This window comes from Ceratotherium simum, chromosome 26, assembly GCF_057802395.1.
Source record: "Ceratotherium simum simum isolate JZ-2026a chromosome 26, ASM5780239v1, whole genome shotgun sequence".
Classification (NCBI taxonomy): Eukaryota; Metazoa; Chordata; class Mammalia; order Perissodactyla; family Rhinocerotidae; genus Ceratotherium; species Ceratotherium simum.
The window spans coordinates 12805446-12828532 of NC_141925.1; the positions used below are offsets into that span (position 1 = coordinate 12805446).

At 47.3% G+C, this 23087-nt stretch overlaps 1 protein-coding gene and 1 non-coding gene across 3 annotated transcripts; both read right to left on the bottom strand.

Annotated features, from left to right (window-relative positions):
- Positions 1-2155: 2155 nt before the first annotated feature.
- Positions 2156-20188, bottom strand: LOC101400573 (group 10 secretory phospholipase A2). 2 transcript variants are annotated; one of them, XM_087416998.1, is made up of 5 exons: positions 19983-20007; positions 19540-19640; positions 15879-16020; positions 14054-14160; positions 2156-2376 (listed from the first exon to the last, which is right to left on the bottom strand). In XM_087416998.1, exons 2-5 carry the CDS (start codon positions 19595-19597, stop codon positions 2234-2236), a joined length of 450 nt encoding a protein of 149 aa, XP_087273124.1. In that variant the 5' UTR covers positions 19598-19640; positions 19983-20007; the 3' UTR covers positions 2156-2233. The 2 variants fall into 2 exon arrangements, with proteins under 2 accessions (XP_087273124.1, XP_087273123.1); XM_087416997.1 differs by lacking the exon at positions 19540-19640 and having other exon boundaries at positions 2157-2376; positions 19983-20188.
- LOC147913571 (U6 spliceosomal RNA) lies at positions 17645-17751 on the bottom strand. Its single transcript, XR_015548659.1, has one exon. It is a non-coding gene; the product is annotated as a U6 spliceosomal RNA (small nuclear RNA).
- Positions 20189-23087: the final 2899 nt, after the last annotated feature.

Here is a 23087-nt window from a genome sequence, read left to right on the forward strand (position 1 = left end):
CCCACAGAGATACATTTGCATCCAAGGTGTTTTTTTGTGACTCCACGAACCATTCATTAATCCTTTGTAATTTTTTGGGGGGGTGAGGAAGATTAGCCCTGAGCTAACATCTGTTGCCAATCCTCTTTTTGCTGGGGAAGACTGGCCCTGAGCTAACATCCGTGCCCATCTTCCTCTATATGTGGGACGCCTGCCACAGCATGGCCCGACAAGCAGTGCATAGTCCGCGCCTGGGATCCGAACCCACGAACCCCAGGCTGCTGAAGCAGAGCACGCGAACTTAACCACTACGCCGCTGGGCCAGCCGCGATCCTTTGTATTTTTGAAGATTTAACTCAAACTTTGCATCTGAAAGTTTGAAGAAATTACTTGAAATAAAAATAAAGATTTTTATACAGATAAAACTTCTACATAGAGAAAAATTGTTAAGAAAATCTGTATTGCCCAATACAGACTACTAGTCATGGTTAAGTCCCGCAGCCTGATGCGAACATTGAGCCAAGGAGCCACCCTAAGGTATCGTAAGTGAAAGGAGGGAGAATGTTTTTCTTCCTCCTGTGTTTGCTCCTCAGGCCCCAGGGCTGCCTGACTTTACCTGTTTAAGAATTGTGACCTGCCAGAGACACTGACAACACTGCAAGTCTGAGGACACTGTGCGGTATTGGCACGTTCCTGGTCTCATGCTTTGTGGGGTTACTAGTCTCCTCCTTTCCAGATGAAGAGATGGAGGTTGGATGGCACTGGTGGAGCTGGGCCCAGGCCAGACCACAGGTTGCCGGACTCCCAGTCCATTGCCCCACACCCACACCCCATGGCCTGCCACACGCTGTACCCACCCCTGCTCCCCATATCCTGTTTCCAAGGTGAGTAATACCCACATATGCTCTGGGGAGGAGGACAAAGGAGACCTGGCCTAGAGCAAACAGGCTGGGCTGGACTCGTGCTCCTTATCACCAGCAGGAGGGACAGGCACGTTCAGAGCGAGAGCCACAGGCTGCCTCTCTCCTTTCTAGGACTCTATCACAGCAGGCTTGGGTGCATCAAAAAAGAGTGTCTATTTAAATTATTCAGATCCTTTGATGCAAGAATTCCATTTCTGCAAATCTGGGTTAAGGAATAATAAAAAGGTGGGTGCTAGAAGGTGGCAAAGATAAATTCACAAGCATCCTCTTCACATCAACAACTGATAAAAATAGGAAATATCACCAATATCCAAAAGTTAGCAATCTATAAAATGCTGTCTAATACAGCTATTTAAAATGAAGTTTCCAAAGATTTTTTAATGACATGGAGAAAAGCTTATGAAAATCATACGGTATGGTTTCAACTACATTTTTAAAAATTATAGAAAAGACTGATAGTACACTAAAAGGCTAAAAGTGGTTATTCTGGATTGTGGGAATTGGAGTGATTTTTTTTCTCCTTTGTATTTTCCTTTTTTTTTTTAAGCAATGAGTATGTACTACTTTTATAATCAAGGTATTATTATTATTATTATTATTTGGTGAGGAAGATTAGCCCTGAGCCAACATCTGTTGCCAATCCTCCTCTTTTTGCTGAGGAATATTGGCCCTGGTCTAACATCTGTGCCCATCTTCCTCCACTTTCTATGTGGGATGCTGCCACAGCATGGCTTGATAAGCAGTGTGTAGGTCTGTGCCCGGGATCTGAATCTGTGAACCCCAGGCCGCTGAAGCGGTGCGCACGAACTTAACCACTACGCCACCGGGCTGTCCCCAAGAAATACATTTTAACTGTTAAAAGTGGAGTGGGATGGGGAAGAATACTCTTTCTTGAGCCAACAACTACTAGACTTGAACTTCACAAGGGTGGGCGTCGTGTGGCCGTCTTGGTGTTTTCCTCAACCCAGAACCTAGAACAAGACTGAGCACATAGTAGGTGTTTGTTCATATTTGACTGCCTGCCGTCAAGAGCAGAAGACAAAGCTCAGCCCTTTTCATAAAGGTTGAACCTCAAAAATGGCGTCCAACCCAATACAGTCATCAACACAGTTGTGGTTTTATAATATAGGCATGGGACTTTTGACCCTCATCAAACTGGAAACCAAACAGGCCTCCAGCCCCAAGTTCCGGGACGGGAGAGAAAGCAAACACAAGGGTTGTAGCTTAACACACTTGGCCTCAGTTCCCTCCTGCAAAGAACTGAATGCAGCTGTTGATAGTGAAAGGGAGTTTTATTTCCTCGTGCAAAAGGACATTTCAAGTCAGTCTAGTTAGTCACATTTGGGTGGGTCCCTCTCACATAAGAAACGGGGGTAGAAGAGGTACTTTAAGTTGTACGTAGTTGGGGCTAAACAGTAAGCAATCTCCTGGTCACACTTGCATAAGAGTTGTTTGCATTTGTCCTCCGTTGGTTCTGGAAGAAATGGGGAAACTGAGGTTAGAGCAGGGACTTGCAGAGACTTGAGGATAAACACAAGGAAAGCCAGTAAAGCTAGAGGCAGGAAGGGTCATAAATCACATCTGTGTGACACTTGACAGTTCACCACATGATCTCCATCATCATGGCAACTCCAGGAGGGAGTGGTGTTAGCCCCATTTTACAGAAAAGGAAACTGAAGTTGCCAGAGAATTATTTTCAGATGGCGAGTCCAAAGTCCGTACAACTCTTGGCTTCAATTCTGTATCAACACTACACTATTTCATTTGAGGATCTGTTTAGGTAAGCAGTGGGTGCCTGGTACCGCCCAGGCCTTTTTTTGGAAATGCCTGCTCTGCTACTTCCTAGCTGTGTGATCTTGCCTAAGATTTCTGAGCCAAGTCCTCGTTTAAAATGGGGAGCACTATCCACTGTGCAGGGTTATTGGGAAGCCTCGGTGAGAAAGCTACATAAAGTGCCCGCCAGGGCCTTGGCACTGGACACGCACTCAGTCAGTGCTGGCTCCACCTGCATTTCTCTGCCTTCTTTCTCCAAGTCTCTTTGAGGTGCTCCTTCAAGAAAAACAGCTTGTTTTAGGTGACAATCATGTATTCCATCTCTCCCCTCCATTCTGGGCCTACCTTACACAGGGATGCAAAGGTTGCCACCCCAAGATAGGTCTCCTGCCTTGGGAACTCCACTACTCAAGAGTCATTACTTTGGGTTGGAAAGAATTTGTGATCTTCAAGTCGTATCTTATTAATCTAGAAGGTATAATGCCTTAAACAGCTATGGATATGTCAGCTAGCCATGCCACCCACTGCCTTTTAGTGTGGGCTTTTAATTATTCACATAAATGGGAAAAAAAACCCCACCCACTATTAAATCCTTCCAAGTTCCTTCCAGAGGCACAGTGAAGCCTGAGGTTTGGAGTCAGCCAGCTTGGCCGTGGATGGAGTCCCTATGAGCCTTTAGACACATCACTTCGTCCTTCCCAGGCTGTGTCCTCAGGGGGAACGTGGGGAACTAATAGTACCTAGTTGTAAGGGCTGTTGGGAGAATGAAAAGAAACCAAGTTGTCAAATGCAGGGCATATAGTAGGCACTCAGTCAGCCAAAGCTGACCTCCCGAAGCTGCCAGCTGATCTTTAAAGATCCTCTCTTAAAATGCACAGTTCCTTGGAGACCCCAGTAAAGTGAAGCATGAAATTCAGAAAATCCACCAGCTTCTCTCCTGGAGCAACACCTAGAGAGCTTGGTAGCACCAGGAGGGGACAGAATGATGGAGAGTGGGGGCGCACATCAAGCAGGACGCAAGGGACCCGGGATGCTCTGGCGATCATCTTTCTAGGCCCTGTCGTGAGCTGAGTTGACTCAAGTGTTTCTCTGCATGACTGCACACAGTTTCCTCTGTCAAGCCCATGGCAGCTTCAAGATTATTGCTTTAAATCCCCTCATTTTAAAGTTCTAAGTCAGTTATTAAGTAAATTATAATTTAATTATGTTAAATTGTATTAAATTACATTAAATAAATTTTATCTATGCCATAAATATAAGAAATTGATTTAAAAAAAACAAGTAAAAACAAATAACAACAACAAAAACCAATGAAGATGAAGTTCTAATATCAAAATCTAGTTAGATGCTATTGCATACCTGAAGGCTGTGAGCTCCCAAATTGGAGTGTCTTGGTTTAAGAAAAAAGGGAGGTCAGAAGCATAAGAGAGGTTTAACCCTCACACAATTGAACTTCCTCCTTGCCTAAGTGGAAAAATTAACAAAGGACTGAAAGGGAAAATCTTTCTCACTTAAATTCATTTGTTAAGCTTCCCATACTCTAGGAAACTACTCTAGGAGGGAGGGCAAAACACAAAACAAACCCCTCCAACTCCAAAAGCCTGTGTTTAAACACTCTGCAGACTGCCTTGGTTGTAATTCATTAAATGGCTAACAAAAACAGGACGGAAAAAATGGGGGTTAGCATTTATCGTGCAGTTAACGCAGAGCCAGGCACTGGGCGAAAGGCTCTATGGTGCCCATGTCATCCAGTCATCTCAGGGCGGTGCCACTGGCACCCCCACCTCGCAGAAGAGAAAACCAGGAAGGGGCAAGGGGACTGGGGTCCCACCCCAGCTCTGCCTGACGCCAGGCCTCTGACTTGTCCGCAGGAAGGGAATGGGGTGTCAACTTGGGGGATGTGCCCGCGCTTACAATTCATGTTTATAACCGAGGATTATTTAATGGAGTTTTAATGACATGGGAAACAGCTTATACTTAAGAGAAAAATAAGGCATACAAAACATACTGTTATATTTTTTAAAAAATTATGCACTCAAAAGACAGGAAAAACACCAGAAGGTTAACTAAGTAGTTGTCTGTGTGTAGTGTCTCTGGGGGTTTTATTTCCCCTATTTACATTTTGTAATTTCAAACTTTTCTACTTTGAGCTGTATGATGGTTTCATCACGGAAAAAGCAATCTCAATTAACAAAATTTGAAGGGTAGCTATTTCAGGGTTTAATTTACAATATTGTTGATTTAAAGTATCTATAGGGCCGGCCCCGTGGCTTAGCAGTTAAGTGCACGCGCTCTGCTGCTGGCGGCCCGGGTTCAGATCCCGGGCGCGCACCGAGGCACCGCTTCTCCGGCCATGCTGAGGCCGCATCCCACATCCAGCAACTAGAAGGATGTGCAGCTATGACATACAACTATCTACTGGGGCTTTGGTGGGGAGGGGGGAGGACTGGCAATAGATGTTAGCTCAGAGCCGGTCTTCCTCAGCAAAAAGAGGAGGATTAGCACGATGTTAGCTCAGGGCTGATCTTCCTCACAAAATATAAAGAAATAAAGAAATAAAATAAAGCATCTATACCACTCAGTGGCAGTGCGAAAAGGAGGTGGCTTGTGAGGGCTTTAGAGGCCATCCTCCTCCCTAATCTTTACCAGGTCTCTCCTTACCCTCTCCCACAATTGACTTTTTTTTTTTTTTTTGGTGAGGGAGATTGGCCTTGAGCTAACATCTGTTGCCAATCTTCCTCCATTTTTTTCTATGTGGGATGCTGCCACAGCATGGCTTGATGAGCAGTGTGTAGGTCCACGCCCAGGATCCAAACCCACGAACTCTGGGCCACTGAAGCGAAGTACGCAAGCTTAACCACTAGGCCACAGGGGCCGGCCCCACAATTTACATTGTTACAAAATGCCATTGCCAGGTAAATGCCCCTTCAGGGGAAGTCCTCCAGCCCCTCTTTCAGGCTGTCCCCCAGTCCTTCCTACATATAAATTCTAGACGTGCCTCAAATACACCATTTGACCCAAGAATTCTAGGACTTGATGCCTCAAAAAGCCTCACACAAGTGCACAAAGATTTACAAACAGCCATGGTCTCTGCAACCATGTACAGCAGTTGATGGGGAAATGGTCAAAATAAAGTATGCTCATGCCGTAAACCAGCTGTTCTCAACCATAGGCAGCTGTGTCCCCCAGGGGGCATTTGGCAATGTCTCGAGACATTTTTAGTTGTCACATGCCGGGGGTGAGGGGCAGTGCTACTGGCATCCGGTTGGGGGATACTGCTAAACATCGACAATGCACAGGATGGCCCCACAACAGAGATTTTGTCCAAAATGTCAGTAGTGTCAAGATTGAGCAACTCTAGCTTTAAAAGAATGAGGCCGACCCATATGTTCCAAAATGTCCAAGACACAATATTAAGTGAAAAAAATTATAAACTATATGTAGAGTGATCTAATTATTATTATTGTGGAGGAAGAAATGCCAAACTTAACAGAAGCTAGTTCAGTCTGGTGGATGGAGCATAACTTTCTACTTTATAATGTTTCGTAATGTTTGGATTTTTCACAACAAACACGTATTAGGTTTGAATCAGAAAAAGCATGTGGATGAACAGATTAGATAGATAGATAAAAATAATGTGTAAAAATTGGTAATAGAAGCAGCCAGTGCAGGAGCGAGCCCTTGTGCCTGTAAACCTTCCGTGGGCTGCTGCCCAACAGAGACTCGGACACCCTCAGAGCAGTGTGACTTGCCGGGGTAGGGGCTCCTGAGGAAGCCCAGGGTGGCAGTGTTCCCCACAGAGCTGGCTGGAGGCCAGCTGTCTAAGGACAAGGTGACTGGGATAAATACCCCAGCCAGCTCCTCTTCCCTCACCCATCCATCAGCAAGCCCTACAGCTCCACCCCCCAGCCAAATATGTCCAAAAGCCAGCCCCTTCCACCACCTCCACTGCCACCTCCCGCCCAACCCACCGCTCACCAAGACCACTACGCCAGCTTCGTAACCAGTGCCCGACTTCCACCCCTGCTCCCTCCGGAATATGTTCCATGCAGCAGCCAAAGAGATTCGGTTAAAATGCAAACCAGATCATGTCCCTCCTCTGCTCAAAATCCTCCCTGGCTCCCCTTCTCTCTCAGAGGAAAGTCTGGCCCCCATCACTCTGACATCATCACCCACTGCTCTCACCCTAGGTGACTCTGCTCCAGCTTCACCAACCTCCTGGTGCTCCTCAGACCACCCAGACATTCATTGCTACCTCAGGGCCTTTGCACTGGCCATTCCCACCCGCTCTTCACATGGCTCCTCTCATTCCCCAGGTCTCTGCTTCAATGGCATCCTATCAGTGAGGACTTCTCTGACCTCTGACCATTCTATACAAAAAAGTATCTTTCACCCTGCACCCCTGCTTTTTTTTTATTGGGGCAAAATTCTCATAACAAGATTTACCATTTTACTCATTTTAAAGTGCACGAGTCAGTGGCATTTCGTACATTCACAATGTTGTATGACCATCACCTCTATCTAGTTCCAAAACATTTTTATCACCCCAAAGAAACCGCATACCCGTCAAGAAGTCACTCCCCATTACCCCTTTGCTGAGTCCTTGGCAACCACTAATCTGCTTTCAGTCTCTATGGATTTGCCTATTCTGGACATTTCATATACATGGAATCATACAATATGTGACCTTTTGTGTGTGGTTTCTTTCACTTAGCATCACGTTTTCAAGGTTCCTCCATGTCGTAGCAGGTATAGTACTTCACTTGCTTGATTTTCCGACACAGCCCTTATAAAGCACTTGGCACAGACACTATTTCCCGCTCTCCTCCTTTTAGACTACAGAGCCTTGATTCTTTATCTTGCCCAAAACCCAGCACGAAGGCTGGCACAGAGTAGACTCTCAATAATATTTGTTGGGAAAATATAGAAAAGCCATATATCATTTCTAATTCTCACACAAACCCAGCATCGAAGGTTTATTATTCCCATTTTACAGATGAGGAAAGTGTGGCTCAGAGGGACTCGGTAAGTTGTCCAAGGGCACAGAGTGAGAAGGGGTGGACCAGGATTCCAGCCCAGGATCTCCTGACCCAGGCCTGTACCTCCCTTGTGCTCCCACCCTTCTCCCTGAGTGAGAAAGATTCTTTCAAAAGCAAGACTTGGTTTCACTGCTCCATGGCCTCAGGAACCAACAGCACCATGTTATTCAAGAATAGTAAAAACTGAAAAGGAAAAATAGCTCCCAGGGTTAAGTTTAAAATAAAGGCCTGCCAGTAAATATTATTATAAGCTTAATTTTTTTTAATATATTTAAGTCAGGCCCATAAATGGAAAATGGGCCACACCTGTAATTAAGTAAACAACTATGTTCAGAATATCTCCAGACAGAATAAGAGAATATTTTTAGCCAAAAATGCGTAATAGGTATTTTGATTCTTTTTGGTTGGTTCAGGGAGGGTAGTTCTGTACACAGGCATGGACTCCACCAGCAGACACACCAATAAATATTTTACAAACATCATTTCACATGGTTAGAGACAAGTGGAACATGCAGGTTGAAGGAGAAGAGAAAGATCTTCAACAGATTTCCCACTCAAGCCCCGTATCACCTCCTCTCTGCCCACACTGGAAGGGGGCAGAGGATGTGCCCAGGAGTGGGCACATAACCACCAGGTTAGGCAAGTCACTTCTTCCCCTGGGCTTCAGTTTCCCCAAGTCTAAATGAGAGGGTTGGACGAGATGATGTCTGGGGCACTTTCAGTCCTAAAAATTGATATTACGTCTCCATTTTAATTCAGCTTTGCTCTTATGCCAACTCCTAATTCATACTAAGGAGATACGACTGAGAACGCGTGCATATGCAAGAATATCCTTTAGTAATCCTTAAGAGAGCCTCCTTCCCTCCAGAGCAAACCAAGTCTGCAAAAGCTGGGGTTTTAGTGGAGAGTCACGCAGCTCTTCGATTCTCTCTAGTGGAGGTAGTGGGGGTCAGAGAGAGGTTCAGATCAGGATGCGGGATGGAGGAGAAGGGAAGGGAGAGAGTAACAACCCCCGTCCGATCTGTTTATCATGTCATAAACCCTTTTTTTCATTTTCGCAATACCCATCTTCCAGATAAGGGAACTGAGGCTCAGAGAGGTCATCCATCTAGGGCCAAGTGATTTTCAACAAGAGTACCAAGACTATTGAATGAGAAAAGAAGAGTCTCTCCAACAAATGGTGCTGGGACAACTGGATATTTACATGCAAAAGAATGAAGTTGGACCCCTACCACATACCATACACAAAAATTAACTCAAAGTAGGTCAGTGACCAAAATACAAGAGTTCAAAAAAACTATTAGAAGAAAACAGGAGTAAGTCTTCATGACCTTAGATCTGGCAATGGATTCTTAGGACAACAAAAACACGATCAACGAAAGACAAAATAGATAAATTGGACTTTACCAAAATTAAAACTTTGTGCACCAAAGACATTTCCAAGAAAATGAAAAGGCAACCTACAGAATAGGAGAAAATATTTGCAAATCACATATCTGATAAGGGTCCAGTATCCAGAACATATAAAGAACTCTTACAACTCAACAACAAAAAGACAAACAACCCAATTAAAAATGAGCAAAAGATTGTTCAAAAATGAATATACTTTCTCCAAAGACGATATAAAAATGGCCAAAAGGCACATGAAAAGATGTTCAGCATCATTAGTCACTAGGGAAAGCAAATCAAAACCACAACGAGATACACTAATCACCCCCACTAACTAAAAAACAAGTGTTCGCAAGGCTGTGGAGAAACCAGATCCCTCATACATTGCTAATGAGAATGTAAAATGGGGGCCAGCCTGGTGGCATAGTGGTTAAGTTCGCACACTCTGCTTCGGCGGCCCAGGGTTAGCAGGCTTAGATCCTGGGGGTGGACCTATGCACCGCTTGTCAAGCCACACTGTGGTAGGCATCCCACATATAAAGTACAAGAAGATGGGCACAGATGTTAGCCCAGGGCCAATCTTCCTCAGCAAAAAGAGGAGGATTGGCAACAGATGTTGGCTCAGGGCTAATCTTCCTCACACACACACAAAAAAAAGAATGTAAAATGGCACAGCTTCTGTAGAAAAGTTTGGTGGCTCCTCAAAAAGTAAAACATAGAATTCCAGATGATCCAACAATTCTACTCCTAGGTATATACCCCAAAGAAATGAAAACAGGTACTCAAACAAATACTTGTACACAAACGTTCATAGCAGCACTATTCCCTGTAGTGAAAAGGTGCAAACAACCCAATATCCACCAATGGATGAATGGATAAACAAAATGTGGTACATACCTACAGTGGAACGTTATTCAGCCATAAAAAGGGATGAAGTTCAGATACATGCTACTACGTGGATGAACCTTGAAAACATGACAGTAAGTGAAAGAAGCCAGACACAAAAGGCCACATATTGTATGATTCCATTTATACGAAATGTTCAGAATAGGTAAATCCATGGAGATGGAAAGCAAATTGGTGGTTGCCAGGTGCTGGGGGGGAGGAGGAGGAATAGGGACTGAGTACTTAATGGGTATGGGTTTTTTTAGGTGGGGGTTGATGAAAATGTTTTGGAACTAGATAGAGGTGGTGGTTGGAGGACATTGTGAATGTGTTAAATATCACTGAATTATACACTTTAAAATGGTTAATTCTGGGGGGCTGGCCCGGCGGTGTAGTGGTTAAGTTTGTGCGCTCTGCTTCGGTGGCCCGGGGTCCACAGGTTCGAATCCCAGGCGCAGACCTACACACCCGTTATCAAGCCATGCTGTGGCAGCATCCCATATCTAAAGTAGAGGACGATGGGCACGGATGTTAGCCCAGGGCCAATCTTCCTCAGCAAAAAGAGGATTGGCAACAGATGTTAGCTCAGGGCTAATCTTCCTCACCAACAAAAAAAAAGGTTAATTTTATGTTATGTTTATTCTCAACTAAAAGTAAAAAGAAAAAAAAGTTATGGAATCAGGTGTCTGGGTCAATGCTAACTCCTCAGATAACTTAGTCTCACTGCCCAAACCCCAGCCTTACATCCATTCTGCCTGTACTATTACTCTCTTCCTATTTTTATTTATTTATTGATTTATTTTTCGTTGAGGAGGATTCGCCCTGAGCTAACATCTGCTGCCAATCTTCCTCTTTTTGTACTTGAGGCACCAGCACAGCACGGCCACTGACAGATGAGTAGTGTAGGTCCACACCCAGGAACTGAACGTGGGCTGCCGAAGTGGAGTGCGTTGAACCTAACCACTAGGTCACCAGGGCTGGCCCTCACTTCCTATTTTTAAATTTGATTCAGCTTTTTAATTCATTTGAAAGGAACCTATAAATGGAAAATACCATCCATCAGAAAGCAATCTTAAAAATAAATACCTAACTCCTTTTCTTATTGCTTTGTTTTAAAAACCAGTGAGGTTGCCCTGAGGGACATCAACATTTTTAATTGCAGTTTTATTTTTCTTTTAACTTCAGAAGCGGCTGGTAGTGTAAAATATACAGTAATGTTAGAGTGGATTATGTTATAATTATCCTCACTAAATACACGCTGCTTGTGGTTAAAGATAAATAAATAGATAGGTAGATAGACAGAAATAATTTTTTCAAAAGCCAGAATTAAATTTAGGAATAGAGCTGCTCTTGGTAAGGCTATAAGCCAGAAGCCTCCTCTCTCATTGAAAAGGATCAGCCATGTCCCAGGGATGTTAGAGCTAAAGGAGCACTGAACTGAGACTGTCTCCTCCACAGAATTAGAAGGATTAAAAGAGAATTGAAAGAGAAATCGCTCTCGCCTTTTGGGGTCCAGGGTTAGAACTGTGTTCATGCACTCCCCCAAATCCTGTGCTTGGAGGAACAGTGTTGTGTCACCTCTTCAGCAGACATTTAATGACATCTACTGTGTATGCAGTACCGTGTCAGTCACCGCTATTTCATCCTCACAACAGGCAGGCTTGATTTCTGCCCCAAGTTTACGGATGAGGAAACTGAGGCTTGGAGAGATCAGGGCTTGCCCAGAATCTGAGTCACTGACTAAGCTGTTGACCACTGGACCAGGAGTTGCAAACTCAGATGTCCACTGGGGCAGGCGGTGCTAATGAGTAAAGCAAAGGGGGTTCTTATCAAACACAGGAGCATTCTTCATTTCAACAAATAAATAGGCCACACGTTCCCATTTTTTCTTGAAGCATTCAACTTTTTGGTCTGCCTTCTGTTTTCCTAGGTTTGTTAGAAATATTTCTTTTCTAGAACAAAATCAACAGCACAAGGGAAATGAAATATGGTCATCAACACTTGGCCTCAGTGTCAGACAGACAACAGGGCATGGTGGGGACTGGGGCAGATAGGAGCCATAGGCCCTGCCTATAACTGGCAGACCTCTAAGTTCCAGCCAATGGTTGCTACTGAGTCTGATGCTGTTAAAGCCTCCAATTTTTTAAGGGAAACCAGACATTCAGAAATTCAGATTTTTTTATATGACACAATTTGATTTTTCAAATACTGGCTCAAACTGCTTTTCTAAACACCATGCAGGTGAAACAAAACATTTGCAGGACAAACATGGCCCAGAGGTCACCAACCTGGAATACTATTATCCGTATTTTTAGAGATGAGGGCACAGTGTTCCAGAGGGGGAAAGGGGTTTCCCTGGAGTCCCCAACTGGTAAGTGGCAGGACGTCTCTAGAACTCGGTTCATTCTGCCTGGCTCAGCCTTAGGGAAGAAGAGCCAGTGAAATGGACACTCAGGGTACAGGCTCGGTCCAAGTTCTACATCCCTCCGTCCCCTAGGATGGGACCCAGCCTACGGCTTCTGGTCACTCTAGTGCAGGACATCCAGAGCTGGAGCCTCAGAACCATGGTGGAGGAGGGTCATCAAACCACGCCAGGGTGCAGCTGGCCTCCACCTTGAGAGCATCTCCCACTGGGGCTGGAGGTGAGGAAATGGAGGCACGGAGCCCTCGCACCAACCTCTTCCATTTTCTCTGTTGCTAACGTTTTATTGTGGAAAATTTCAAACATACAGAAAAGCTGAAAGAACTGTTCAGAGAACATCTGTAGATCTACCACGCAGATTTCACCATTAACGTTTTGCTTCGCCACTTACCCCTCTATCTGTCCATCCATCCATCCATCCGTCCATCTACCTTTTTATTTTATTTTGTTCTCATGCATGTCAAAGTAACTTGCAGAGATCAGTGCACTTCACCCTGAAACACCACAGGCTGTATACTCCTTTTCTTTTTAACTTTTAATCCACAAGTAACTCACAAAGTCATTCTCTTCGTAAAAAATGGAAGCATCACAGAGAACATGAAATCGCCTTCCACCACCACTTCCCTCAGCCTGATCCTGTCCCTAGAGATGACCACAGCCATCCTCAGTCTGGAGTATATCTTTTGTTTCGTTTTGTTTTTGTGAGGAAGATCAACCCTGAGCTAACATCTGCCAATCCTCCTCTTTTTTTGCTGAGGAAGACTGGCCCTGGGCTAACATCCGTGCCCATCTTCCTCCACTTTATATGGGATGCCACCACAGCATGGCCTGATAAGCGGTGCATTCGTGCGCGCCAGGGATCTGAATCTGCGAACCCTGGGCCACCAAAGCGGAGCGTGCGCACTTAACCGCTGTGCCACCGGGCCAGCCCCTAGAGTATATCTTTTTTTTTTTTAAAGATTTTATTTATTTTTTGCCCCCAAAGCCCCAGTAGATAGTTGTATGTCACAGCTGCACACCCTTCTAGTTGCTGTATGTGGGACTCGGCCTCAGGCTGGACAGAGAAGTGGGGCCTCGCGCACCCGGGATCCGAACCCGGGCCGCCAGCATCGCAGCGCGCGCACTTAACCACCAAGCCACAGGGCCAACCCTAGAGTATATCTTTACATACCTTTTTCTGAGCTTTGCATAGGTCTACATGTAACCATGAAAAGTAGTCTGGTACTATTTTGCAAATTTCTTTTTCTGTCTTTTAATACAAATTGTGCTTTACTGGACACATCATCCTGTAGATTGCTTTTTCACTCAACGTCTTTCCACGTCAGCATATTGTTCTACCTTATCCTTTCTCGAGGCTGCAGAGCCTCCCACAGTGAGGATACATCACAGGTTTATTTACCCAGGCCCTGTCTGATGGACATTCAGGTTGTTTATGTCTAGTATCATTTCTCTTTTTTGGTTTTTGTCCAGAAAGCAAAGAAACAGGTTTCTTTATTTTTTTTAAGTGGTTAGTACTAAAGATCACTTATATTAGATAAATCCAAACGGCAGTCTATGGAGAGTTGGAAGCAGTGGTAAGTTATTACAGCCCGGATGCCCAGGCACACTCGGGGAGGTTGGTGTGGGTGGTGCTGGGGACTCACCACACACGATGCTCTGGTTGACGCACTGCCAGGAGTAGCCCTCCAACTTGGGCATGCAGCCCATCTTCTCAGCACGGATGTAGCAGCAGTCGTGGCGATAACAGCACCTGCGGATGGCAGACAGGCAGACCAGGGATGCAGAAGGCAGGGATGCTCTCCTGGCCACCCTGCCACGCCAGGCGGGCGAGTGAGGACCCACAGGGGGACAGCATCTTCTGGTCAAAGCTTTGTCCCTGAGAATCCTCATCCTGGGAAATAATTCCACTGACTCCAGTGTGTCCTGCACTGCCTCCATGCCCTGGCCATGCTCGAACCTGGCCCCTGTGTGCTTCACTCTCTGAGTCTCTGAGCTCCAGGCACACTGGTCTCCTCTCTGTTCCTGGAGTGAACCAACCCCTGCCCGCCCCCTGACTTTGCCTGTGTCCTGCCCTCTGCCTGGGACAACATGTCCACTCTTCCTCCCTTAGGTCTCAGCCCAAGCGACAGTCCTCATCCCCAGGATGTCATCCAGGCCCCCTACCTCCCCAGGCTATGACGATCTCCCTGTCACACCCTCTCAGAAAACCAGGTTCCTTCCCTTCAGGGCAGGTTTATAATGAGACCCTCATTTGGGAGAAGATGGATCAACATCTGTCCTTCTCACTGACCAGAGCTCTGTGAGGGAGGGACAATTTCTGTCCTGTTCCCCACAGTGTCACCAGTGTCCAGCCGAGGGCCTGCCAGGTAATAGGACCTCAATAATAATAATAATAATTTACGTTGAAAAATTCCCTGAGAAAAACTCATAAATGTCCCTAAATCCTCCTATCATTCATTCACTCACTGGTACTGTTTCATCTAGCCATCAGCCCCACTCTGTGTTAAGCCCTCAGCAGGGTCTGGCAGGGGAGGTCAGCCGGACCCTGCCCTGCCCTCAATGAGTCCCCAGTCTGGCGGGGGAGGCTGACAAACCACCAGACACTGCATGCATGGTGAGAAGTGCTGGAATGTGGGCTAAGGAGAGGGGATTCTGGGAGACGGAGGAGGTACCAGGCCTGGCCAGGCTTCAGGAAGACTTCTTAGAGGGGGGGATGCCTGAGCAGCACCTGGAAGGATGTGCAGAAACCAGACAGCCAGAGTGCAGGAGGACATGGCCGGTGGCCAGAATAAAGACCTGTCAGTGACAATGACATCCTCTAAGCGAGGGAAGAGAGAATCCAATTCTGCCTCTGCCACCTACTAGCTGTGTGGAAAAGGGTAGGTGGTTGCGCTTCTCTGAGCTTCAGGGCCCTCCTCTGTAAACAGGGATAGCCATCATGCCGGCCTCCAAGGACGGCCTGAGGGTAAATGAAGGAAGTCATGGAAAGATCTAAGCCCACAGCCTGGACAGAACAGGCACCTCTCACGTGGTAGCAGAATGCAGTGATTAGGGGCATGAATCCAGCCCAACTGCCTGGGTTCGAATCCCAGCCCCACCCTTTACCCTCTCTGCGGCCCCAGACAAGTCACTTAATCTTTCTGTGCCTCAGTTTCCTCGTCTCTGCAATTGAGTTGTTGTGAGGACTCAAGGGACTCAGAACAGTTCCTGGCGCATAATAAGTCTGATCAACTTTATGTTACCTTTTTCTGCCAAAGAAATCATCCCATAGCCAGGGTGGTGGGCAGCTGGTACCAAGGTTTGGCCTTATTGGCCACGTTACCCAGGAGGCCCCTTGCCTGCAAGGTAGTATCACATGCTGGAATCTTCCTGGTCCAAACCTCAACCTCGGTTTTGGGTATTTCCTCAAAGGCCTGAACTATCCCAGGGGTGGGGGACCTTCTAGCCTGGGCCCAAGCATGCACTCACCAGTCAATGGCGTCCCGGGGCTGGCCATTGCCACCCAGGCCACAATAGCAACCGTAGTTCACGTAGGCCACGGGAGTGCGGGTGCCAACACAACTCACGGTCCCTGCCAGTTCTAGGAGCCCACGCCGGTGTACATGGGAGGCTGGGGGAAGAAAAGGTTAGAGGCTGCAGGTCAGGGCTGCCCTAGACCTGGGGAAAGGGCCTGGATGACTGGGTTTGAATCCTACTTCTCCTACTTCCTAGCTGTGTGACCTCGGACAACTTACTCAACCTCTCTGTGCCTTGGCTTCCTCTTCTGTAAAACAGGGGGATAAGGGGACCTCACTTCATAGAATGAAATGAGATCATGCATGTAAAGCACCTGGCACATAACAAGCTCTAACTATTATTAACAATATTCTCAAGACAGCCATGAAAGAGAAAAAGTCACAGAGCCACAGCATCTGAAAGATCATAGCACTGGGCCTTTGCACAGGCTAGTCCCTCTCCCCGGAATGCCCTGATTCCCAGTCCCCTGCCCTTGTCAACTCCAGATTGCAAGTCGTGCATCAAATGTCTGTCCAGTTGCCTGTGGTGGACACTGGACATCAGAGATGAGCTAAACAGGGTCCCTGCCATCAAAGAGGGCTCCTCTGTGAGGGCTTCCCAGACCTTGGGTCTCCCCTGCCCCCCACCACTCCCCTCTAGACTATGGCTCAGGGTCCCTCGCATCTCCTCCTATTTTCACTGCCAGGCACAGCTTCGTCCCACACAGGGAGCCCTGCGGCCCAAGCCAGCCATTTCTCTGGATCTCCGTGTGGCTCTGACACACAGCAGTACACAGCGGGTGCGAATGGAACCCCTGCATTTCACAGGTGAGAAAGAGGAGGCCCCCCACAGTCACACAGCCAACAAGAACCTGACCTGACTGGGGACTCCCACCCAGGCTTCTGACTCCCAATCCAGTGTTCCTTCCTCCTTACCCAAACACAGCAGGGGAAGGACGCCTGGCAGGGGGATAGAGCTGAGGGGCAGCAAGGGGGCCACTGCTTGGAGTGAGGGGCCTCCAAACCACTGTGACCTGGGCATCAGAGAATCCTAGAGCGACTCCTCCTTCTGGGGAGGGCAATGGGTCCACTCCCTGGCGTTGGGTCAGAAACAATTGTCAGAGCGACAGTAAGGAGAGGCACTCACTTGAACCTCAGCCTGCCCCAGGCACTGTGCTCCCCAACTTACAGGTATCATCTGTTGTCAACAGCACAGCCTCCTTGTCTTGTGGACAGCCATTGTCCCATTGACAGGTGGGGAGACTGAAGCTAAGAGAGGTGAAAGGACCCAGCCCAGGTCACAGGGCCTGCCTGATGCCCGGGAGTCCGCTGTCCACTGCTCTGGGCCTGAGGCTACAGAGGAGACTGATGCATCACATTCGGTCATCATGTCTGTTTTGTGTCTTTTTATCTGAACAAGGTTTTTATCACACTGACTTTTTTGAAGAGTCTAGGCCAAAATTAAATCCAATTTTTTTTTTGGTGATGAAGACCAGCCCTGAGCTAACATCCGTTGCCAATTCTCCTCTTTTTCTGAGGAAGATTGGCCCTGGGCTAACATCCGCGCCCATCTTCCTCTACTTTTATTTATTTATTTATTTATTTATTTTTTTTTTTAATTTTTTGTTTATTGCAGTAACATTGGTTTATAACATTGTAAAAATTTCAGGTGTACATCATTGTACTTCTATTTCTGCGTGGACTACATCATGTTCACCACCAAAATACTAATTACAACCCAAAAATATGGAACGCTTCACGAATTTGCGTGTCATCCTTGCGCAGGGGCCATGCTAATCTTCTCTGTATCGTTCCAATTTTAGTATATGTGCTGCCGAAGCGAGCACTTCCTCTACTTTTATATGTGGGATGCCGCCACAGCATGGCTCGATAAGTGGTATGTAGGTCCATGACCGGGATCTGAACCTGCAAACCCTGGGCCGCCGAAGCGGAGCGCGCCAACTTTACCCACTATGCCACCTGGCTGGCCCCTGTTTTTTTTTCAGTGGAAAAAGTAGCGTATTTGTGTGATGAAACGAAATAGAGATGACTTAAATAGAAACGAAATGTAAAAACAAGTTTAGAGTTAAAATCTTTGCCTTCCTCTGGATGACCAGTCCTTACTCTCACAGGACTTGCCAGAGTGCTGCTCCCAGCTGCCCATACCTCTGCCTGAAACCTCCCGTGGCTCCCACTGCCCTCTAGATAAAGATCCCACCTCTTCAGGGTCCTCTCTCAACACCCCCTCCATGGACCCTGCTCATCATTTCCTGTGTCTCCAGCTAAACTTCCCACTCAGTGCAGTGCCCTCAAATGCCCTCAGCCCATCCTCACCCAGCTCACCTGTCACCTCCTTCTAGAATGTGACCAGAAGACCCTTGTCACACTGTGCTGCTATCTGCTTATGGGAGTGACCCTTCGGCCCTGGAGCTCTTTAAGAGCAGATTTCTGCTGTAGGCAGCTCCAGATCCCCTGGCACGCAGTGGGCTTCCAGATAAGGGCGCTTGACCTCTGGATCCACCAAACCCCATGAAACACTCCCAGTCTAAGCATATCTGACAGGGCCCCAGTCTTAACCCCATACCCCAAAGTTGCCCCCGGAGGTCCCCCCACCCTGACCTGACCACGCTCTGGCATCTCAGGGTCCCGGGCACAGCCCTATGGAGAACCTAGGCATGGGGCGGACACCCAGCAATGGGTTTGGAATCAAGAAAAACACTCCCTCCGTGCCAACTTAGGTGGGGCAGGTCATTCTGGGGTCTGTTTGCTCTGTCTGCCCATGGCAGCCTCTGCTGGAAGTGCCAAGGCTGTCCAGGCTTCCTGGGTGTGTGGAGGGGTATGTGTGTGGGTGCTTCTGTGTGTGTGTCCATGTGGGACTCTCAGTATCCCTGCATTGTGTGTGTGTGTGTGTGTGTGTGTGCGTGCGCTCCTCTCAGGGTATCTCTGCCCGTGTCTGTGTGTGAGGCTGTCCACGAGCCCTACACCTGAGTGCCCAGGCGAGGCTGGGGCTGTTCTGTGCCTGTGTGTCTCCATGCTTGTGGTGTCTATATACTTCCCTGTGAGTGTGTGTGTCTGTGCACCCCAGAAATGGGTAGTTGCCAGAGGGACCCCTCCAAGAGAGGTCCCAGGGGTAGGTGAGAAAGCAACATGGTGAGAAAGAGGAACTCTTCCCTGGTTCCAGGTAGGGCTGGGCCCCTTCTTCCCCTCCTTCTCCCAGCCTCTGGTGTTCCCCTGGTGGTCCTACCTCAGACCCCAGGGATGGGTGGAGTGAAGGCTCAGTTCACAGGACCCCAGGCCAGGTGGGTGGGGAGGGACTGGTAACTGGAGAGGGTTACAGTGAGTGGAGGGGGTGTCTGGGGAGGACCCTGAGGCCCTGGGGTAGGGCTAGGCTAGTTCTGGGTCCCTGGGAGGGTGGAATCAGTGGGGGCCCTTGGGGAGGACTGGGGGACAGGGCTCCTGGGACGGTGGGAAGGAATCTGTCAGCCAGCAATGGAAAAGAGGGCTGGGGCTGCAGGGCTCCTGGGCCCTGGGGAGGGCTGCTGAGCTGGAGTCCTCACAGAGGGGTGGGGAGGCAGGGCTCCTGGGTTCCTAGGGAGGGCTGGAGGAGTCCCGTGAACTCCCGGAGCCTCACTCACCCTGGCTGAGGTAAGGTATGCGTCCCAGTACCAGCAGCAGCAGCAGCAGCAGCGACATCGTGGGGCACAGCGGCAGAGGACCCTAGCAGGTGTGGGACGGCCTGGCGGGCCGCTGGAGTCACCGAGCCGGGGCCGACCCGGTCCCCCGACGCCCCGCCCGCCCCCGCCCCCGCCCCCGGCCTCACCCTCCCGCAGGTCCCAGGCGGAGCCAGGCAGGGGCGGGCACCCGGGGCGGCGCGGCGAGTCCCGCCCGGACCTCTGCATCGGTCATCGAAGGGGCGCGCGGGGCCGCCAGGGAGAATCCGGCCCCGGGATGTCTCGGACTGGGGCTTGGGGAGAATTACGGAGGAAAGGCGCATAGCACAGGTCGGCACATGGCGTAAATGCGCAGCAAGGGTGCTCTGTTGAGATACTACTACCTGCAGCCCCCTCCCAGCACTCACCTGGGCGTCCGAAAGGAGCAGAAGACTTGGGGGAGGGGGAGGGGGCTGAAGTGATATAAAACATTTTAAAGCTAGGAAACTCGGCCCTCCTGATTCCCCTCGAAATCAGCTCTCTGCAATCCCACCACCACCGCTGCCACCATAGTCGGGAAACTGAGGCCGTCAGAGATTTGCGCAAGACACTGGAATGGTGGGGGAGGGCAGCGAGGCCGCAACTGTGTCTGAGCCCGCCCCTCACCCCATACCCTTCCCGCCTCAGGCTTCCCCTCTGTTCCTGGGTAATAAGCCCCTCCCAGGGACCGCAGGAGGCGGGGAAGACATACACAGTAGGCGCTCAGTATTTAAAAGAGATGACAATCGTGGCACACATCTGTTCCCCATGGTCCCTGCCGCTAGCCCTACCGAATTAATTAGTCACCAATTTCTGTTGCGTACAGAGTCATAAATACTTCTGAGAGTGGAACCCTAGATCCCTCCATCTCCACCGCCAAGCTCTAGTAAAAATAATGGCAACTAAGGCGATGTCACGTCTCACTCGCTATAGTGTGCTAAGGGCACCAGGACTATGGTCTTACAACCTCAGACCCCTGGTGTCCCCATTTCACAGGAATAAACTGAGGATCAGAAAAGCTAAGCACTGAAAATTAAGGGAGCCCAGATTCCAGTTATTTTCTACATGGTTCCAAACCTCTGTCTGTCTCCTACAAAAACCTGAGGCATCAGACCATCCACCTGCCATGCTCTGAGGTCGTTGTCTCCCCTCTGGAGTGAGCTCCTTAAGGCAAGGCCTGGGCTTCTCCTCTTGAACGCCCAGCATGGCCCTGCCTGACCCAGAATAGTTGTTCAATTAAGGTTTGCCCATGTGGGGAGTATGGGTTTCATACTCTCCAAAACGTGGAGTAAAAAACATTTTCTTTCTTCTAAGGGCTCCCATCGGCAATGGGGGATAAAATATCCCATATAAATCCAGCAGAGAGATTTTTGCTTTCAAGGAATTTCCCAGTCAATATGCACAGAGGAAAACTCATTGACAATGATGCATCTTGTAGGGGATCAGAATAGGCCAACCCAAGATGCATCACTGTGGCGTGCTGATTATTTTGAGCTGAAGACGATAAAGGCTCAGAAGACTCAGGAAGAACATCTGACCTTCCCTCAAATTGCCTGAAAGAATTTAAGATAGAAGGGCCTGTCCCAGGAAGGAGCTATCACCATAGATAATTTTAGGTATGGTAGACAGGAAGGCATCTAGCAAGGGCCATTTTATCAAAAGATCTCTTTGGGATCTCATTGTCCGTAGATAATCCAGCCAACACTTGTTTATCAAACATTTTTCTATCTCCACGTAAGTTGCCTTCCTTGCCTTGGAAGGCCCAAACCACTACCCCCAACATCCTCCTTTGTCTTTAGCTGAAGATGGTGGCTTCAGCCATTTGGGCAAGTTACTTGGTTTTCCTGAGTTTCTCCCATGTCTACATGTTATTAAACTTTAATTTTTTCCTGTATTCTGTCTCATCTCAATTTAATTCTTAGACCAGCCAGAAGGACCCAGAAGACAGACGAATAGCTTTTCCTCCCCGACAGTCCATTATAATTAAGAAGTCAGGAAATCTATTCTCAATATTAGAGCTTTTGCACTGAAAACTCTACCACTTTAAGTAGTTAGCCTCAATCATCTGCAAAGCTCATTTATACAGAATAATTTGTTCCCAATTATGTTAGATAACTTGTTTAATGACTATAGAGTAAATACATATGCATTTACTTTTTGATCCAGCAATCAATTCTAAGAATCTATCAAAAAATATACTGGCAAAAAAATGTAATGGCATATGCTCAAGGATATTCATTTTAACACTTTTACAACAGCAAAGGAATGGAAACAACACAAATGCCTATCAATAGGGGAAAGGTACAGCCTCACAATTTTAATAAGTTTTAATCAGGAACAGTACAGTTTTAATGAGGAAGAACTCTGCATATAGCTTTGAGTGATCTCCAGGATATACTGTCAAGTGAAAAAAAGCAAGGTGTAAAATAGTATGTATAGTAAGCCCTGTTTTGTTTAAGAAAGGAGGGAAGGATATAAACACATACACATGTGATTTTTTCTATATATAAAAGTAATGATGGAAAGATAAACCAAAAACTAATAAAAATGGAAGAGGAGTATGAGAACAGACTGAACAAAGGGTAGAAGATAGACTTCTCAATGTGTTTTATTAGCTTGACTGTGAATTCATGTAAAAGTTTTACACCATTTCAAAATAAAATCAAAAAGGACGATATCCCTAAAAATAAAAAACAAACTGAAATTAATAAGCCTATCTATATAAGCAGTTGGTAAGTAACCACAAGGAGAGGAATTATTTCAAGAGACTTGGAAACACCGAATTTTGACGGTATATCCTAGACACAAAACACCTACACCAAGCAATCCTAAATCCTAAACTTCAGCGAGCTTATTGTTGGTGGTAATGGTATATAAATATTAAAATAAAGTGAATACAGCAAACTAGGAATAGAGGAAACTTCTTCGTCTTGATAAAAAAAATTGACCAAAAAAATCTATAACTAACATCATACTTAATGGTAAGAAACTAGAAGCTTTCCTGCTAAGATCAGGAACAAGGCAAGCATGTCCTCTCTCACCACTCCTTTTCAACATCATACCAGAATTACTAGCTAAGTGCTACAGATTGAAAGTTTGTGTCCTCCCAAAATTTATGTGGTAAAATTCTAAGTCCCAATGTGGTAGTATTTGGGGTAGAGCATTTGGGAGGTGATTAGATGGTGAGGGTGGAGCCTTCATGAATGAGATTAGCGCCCTTATGAGAAATCCCAGAGAGGGGCTAGCCTGGTGGCATAGCAGTTAAATTCACGCAATCCGCTTTGGCAGCCTGGGGTTCACATGTTAAGATCCTGGGCGTGGACCAATGCACCGCTTGTCAAGCCACGCTGAGGCAGTGTCCCATATAAATAGAGGAAGATGGGCACGGATGTTAGCCCAGGGTCAGTCTCCCTCAGCAAAAAAGAAGAGGGCTGGCATCGGATGTTAGCTCAGGGCTAATCTTCCTCACAAAAAAAAGGCGGCAGGTGGGGGAA

Excerpts from the sequence above, each read along its gene's own strand:
- LOC101400573 (XM_087416997.1), bottom strand. The coding sequence starts at position 20,046 with ATGTTTTATATCACTTCAGCCCCCTCCCCCTCCCCCAAGTCTTCTGCT. Across the intron at positions 16,021-19,982 it reads TGCTCCTTTCGGACGCCCAG|CCTCCCATGTACACCGGCGT; the intron begins GTGAGTGCTGGG and ends TTCTTCCCCCAG. Across the intron at positions 14,161-15,878 it reads CCCCGGGACGCCATTGACTG|GTGCTGTTATCGCCACGACT; the intron begins GTGAGTGCATGC and ends TGCCATCCGCAG.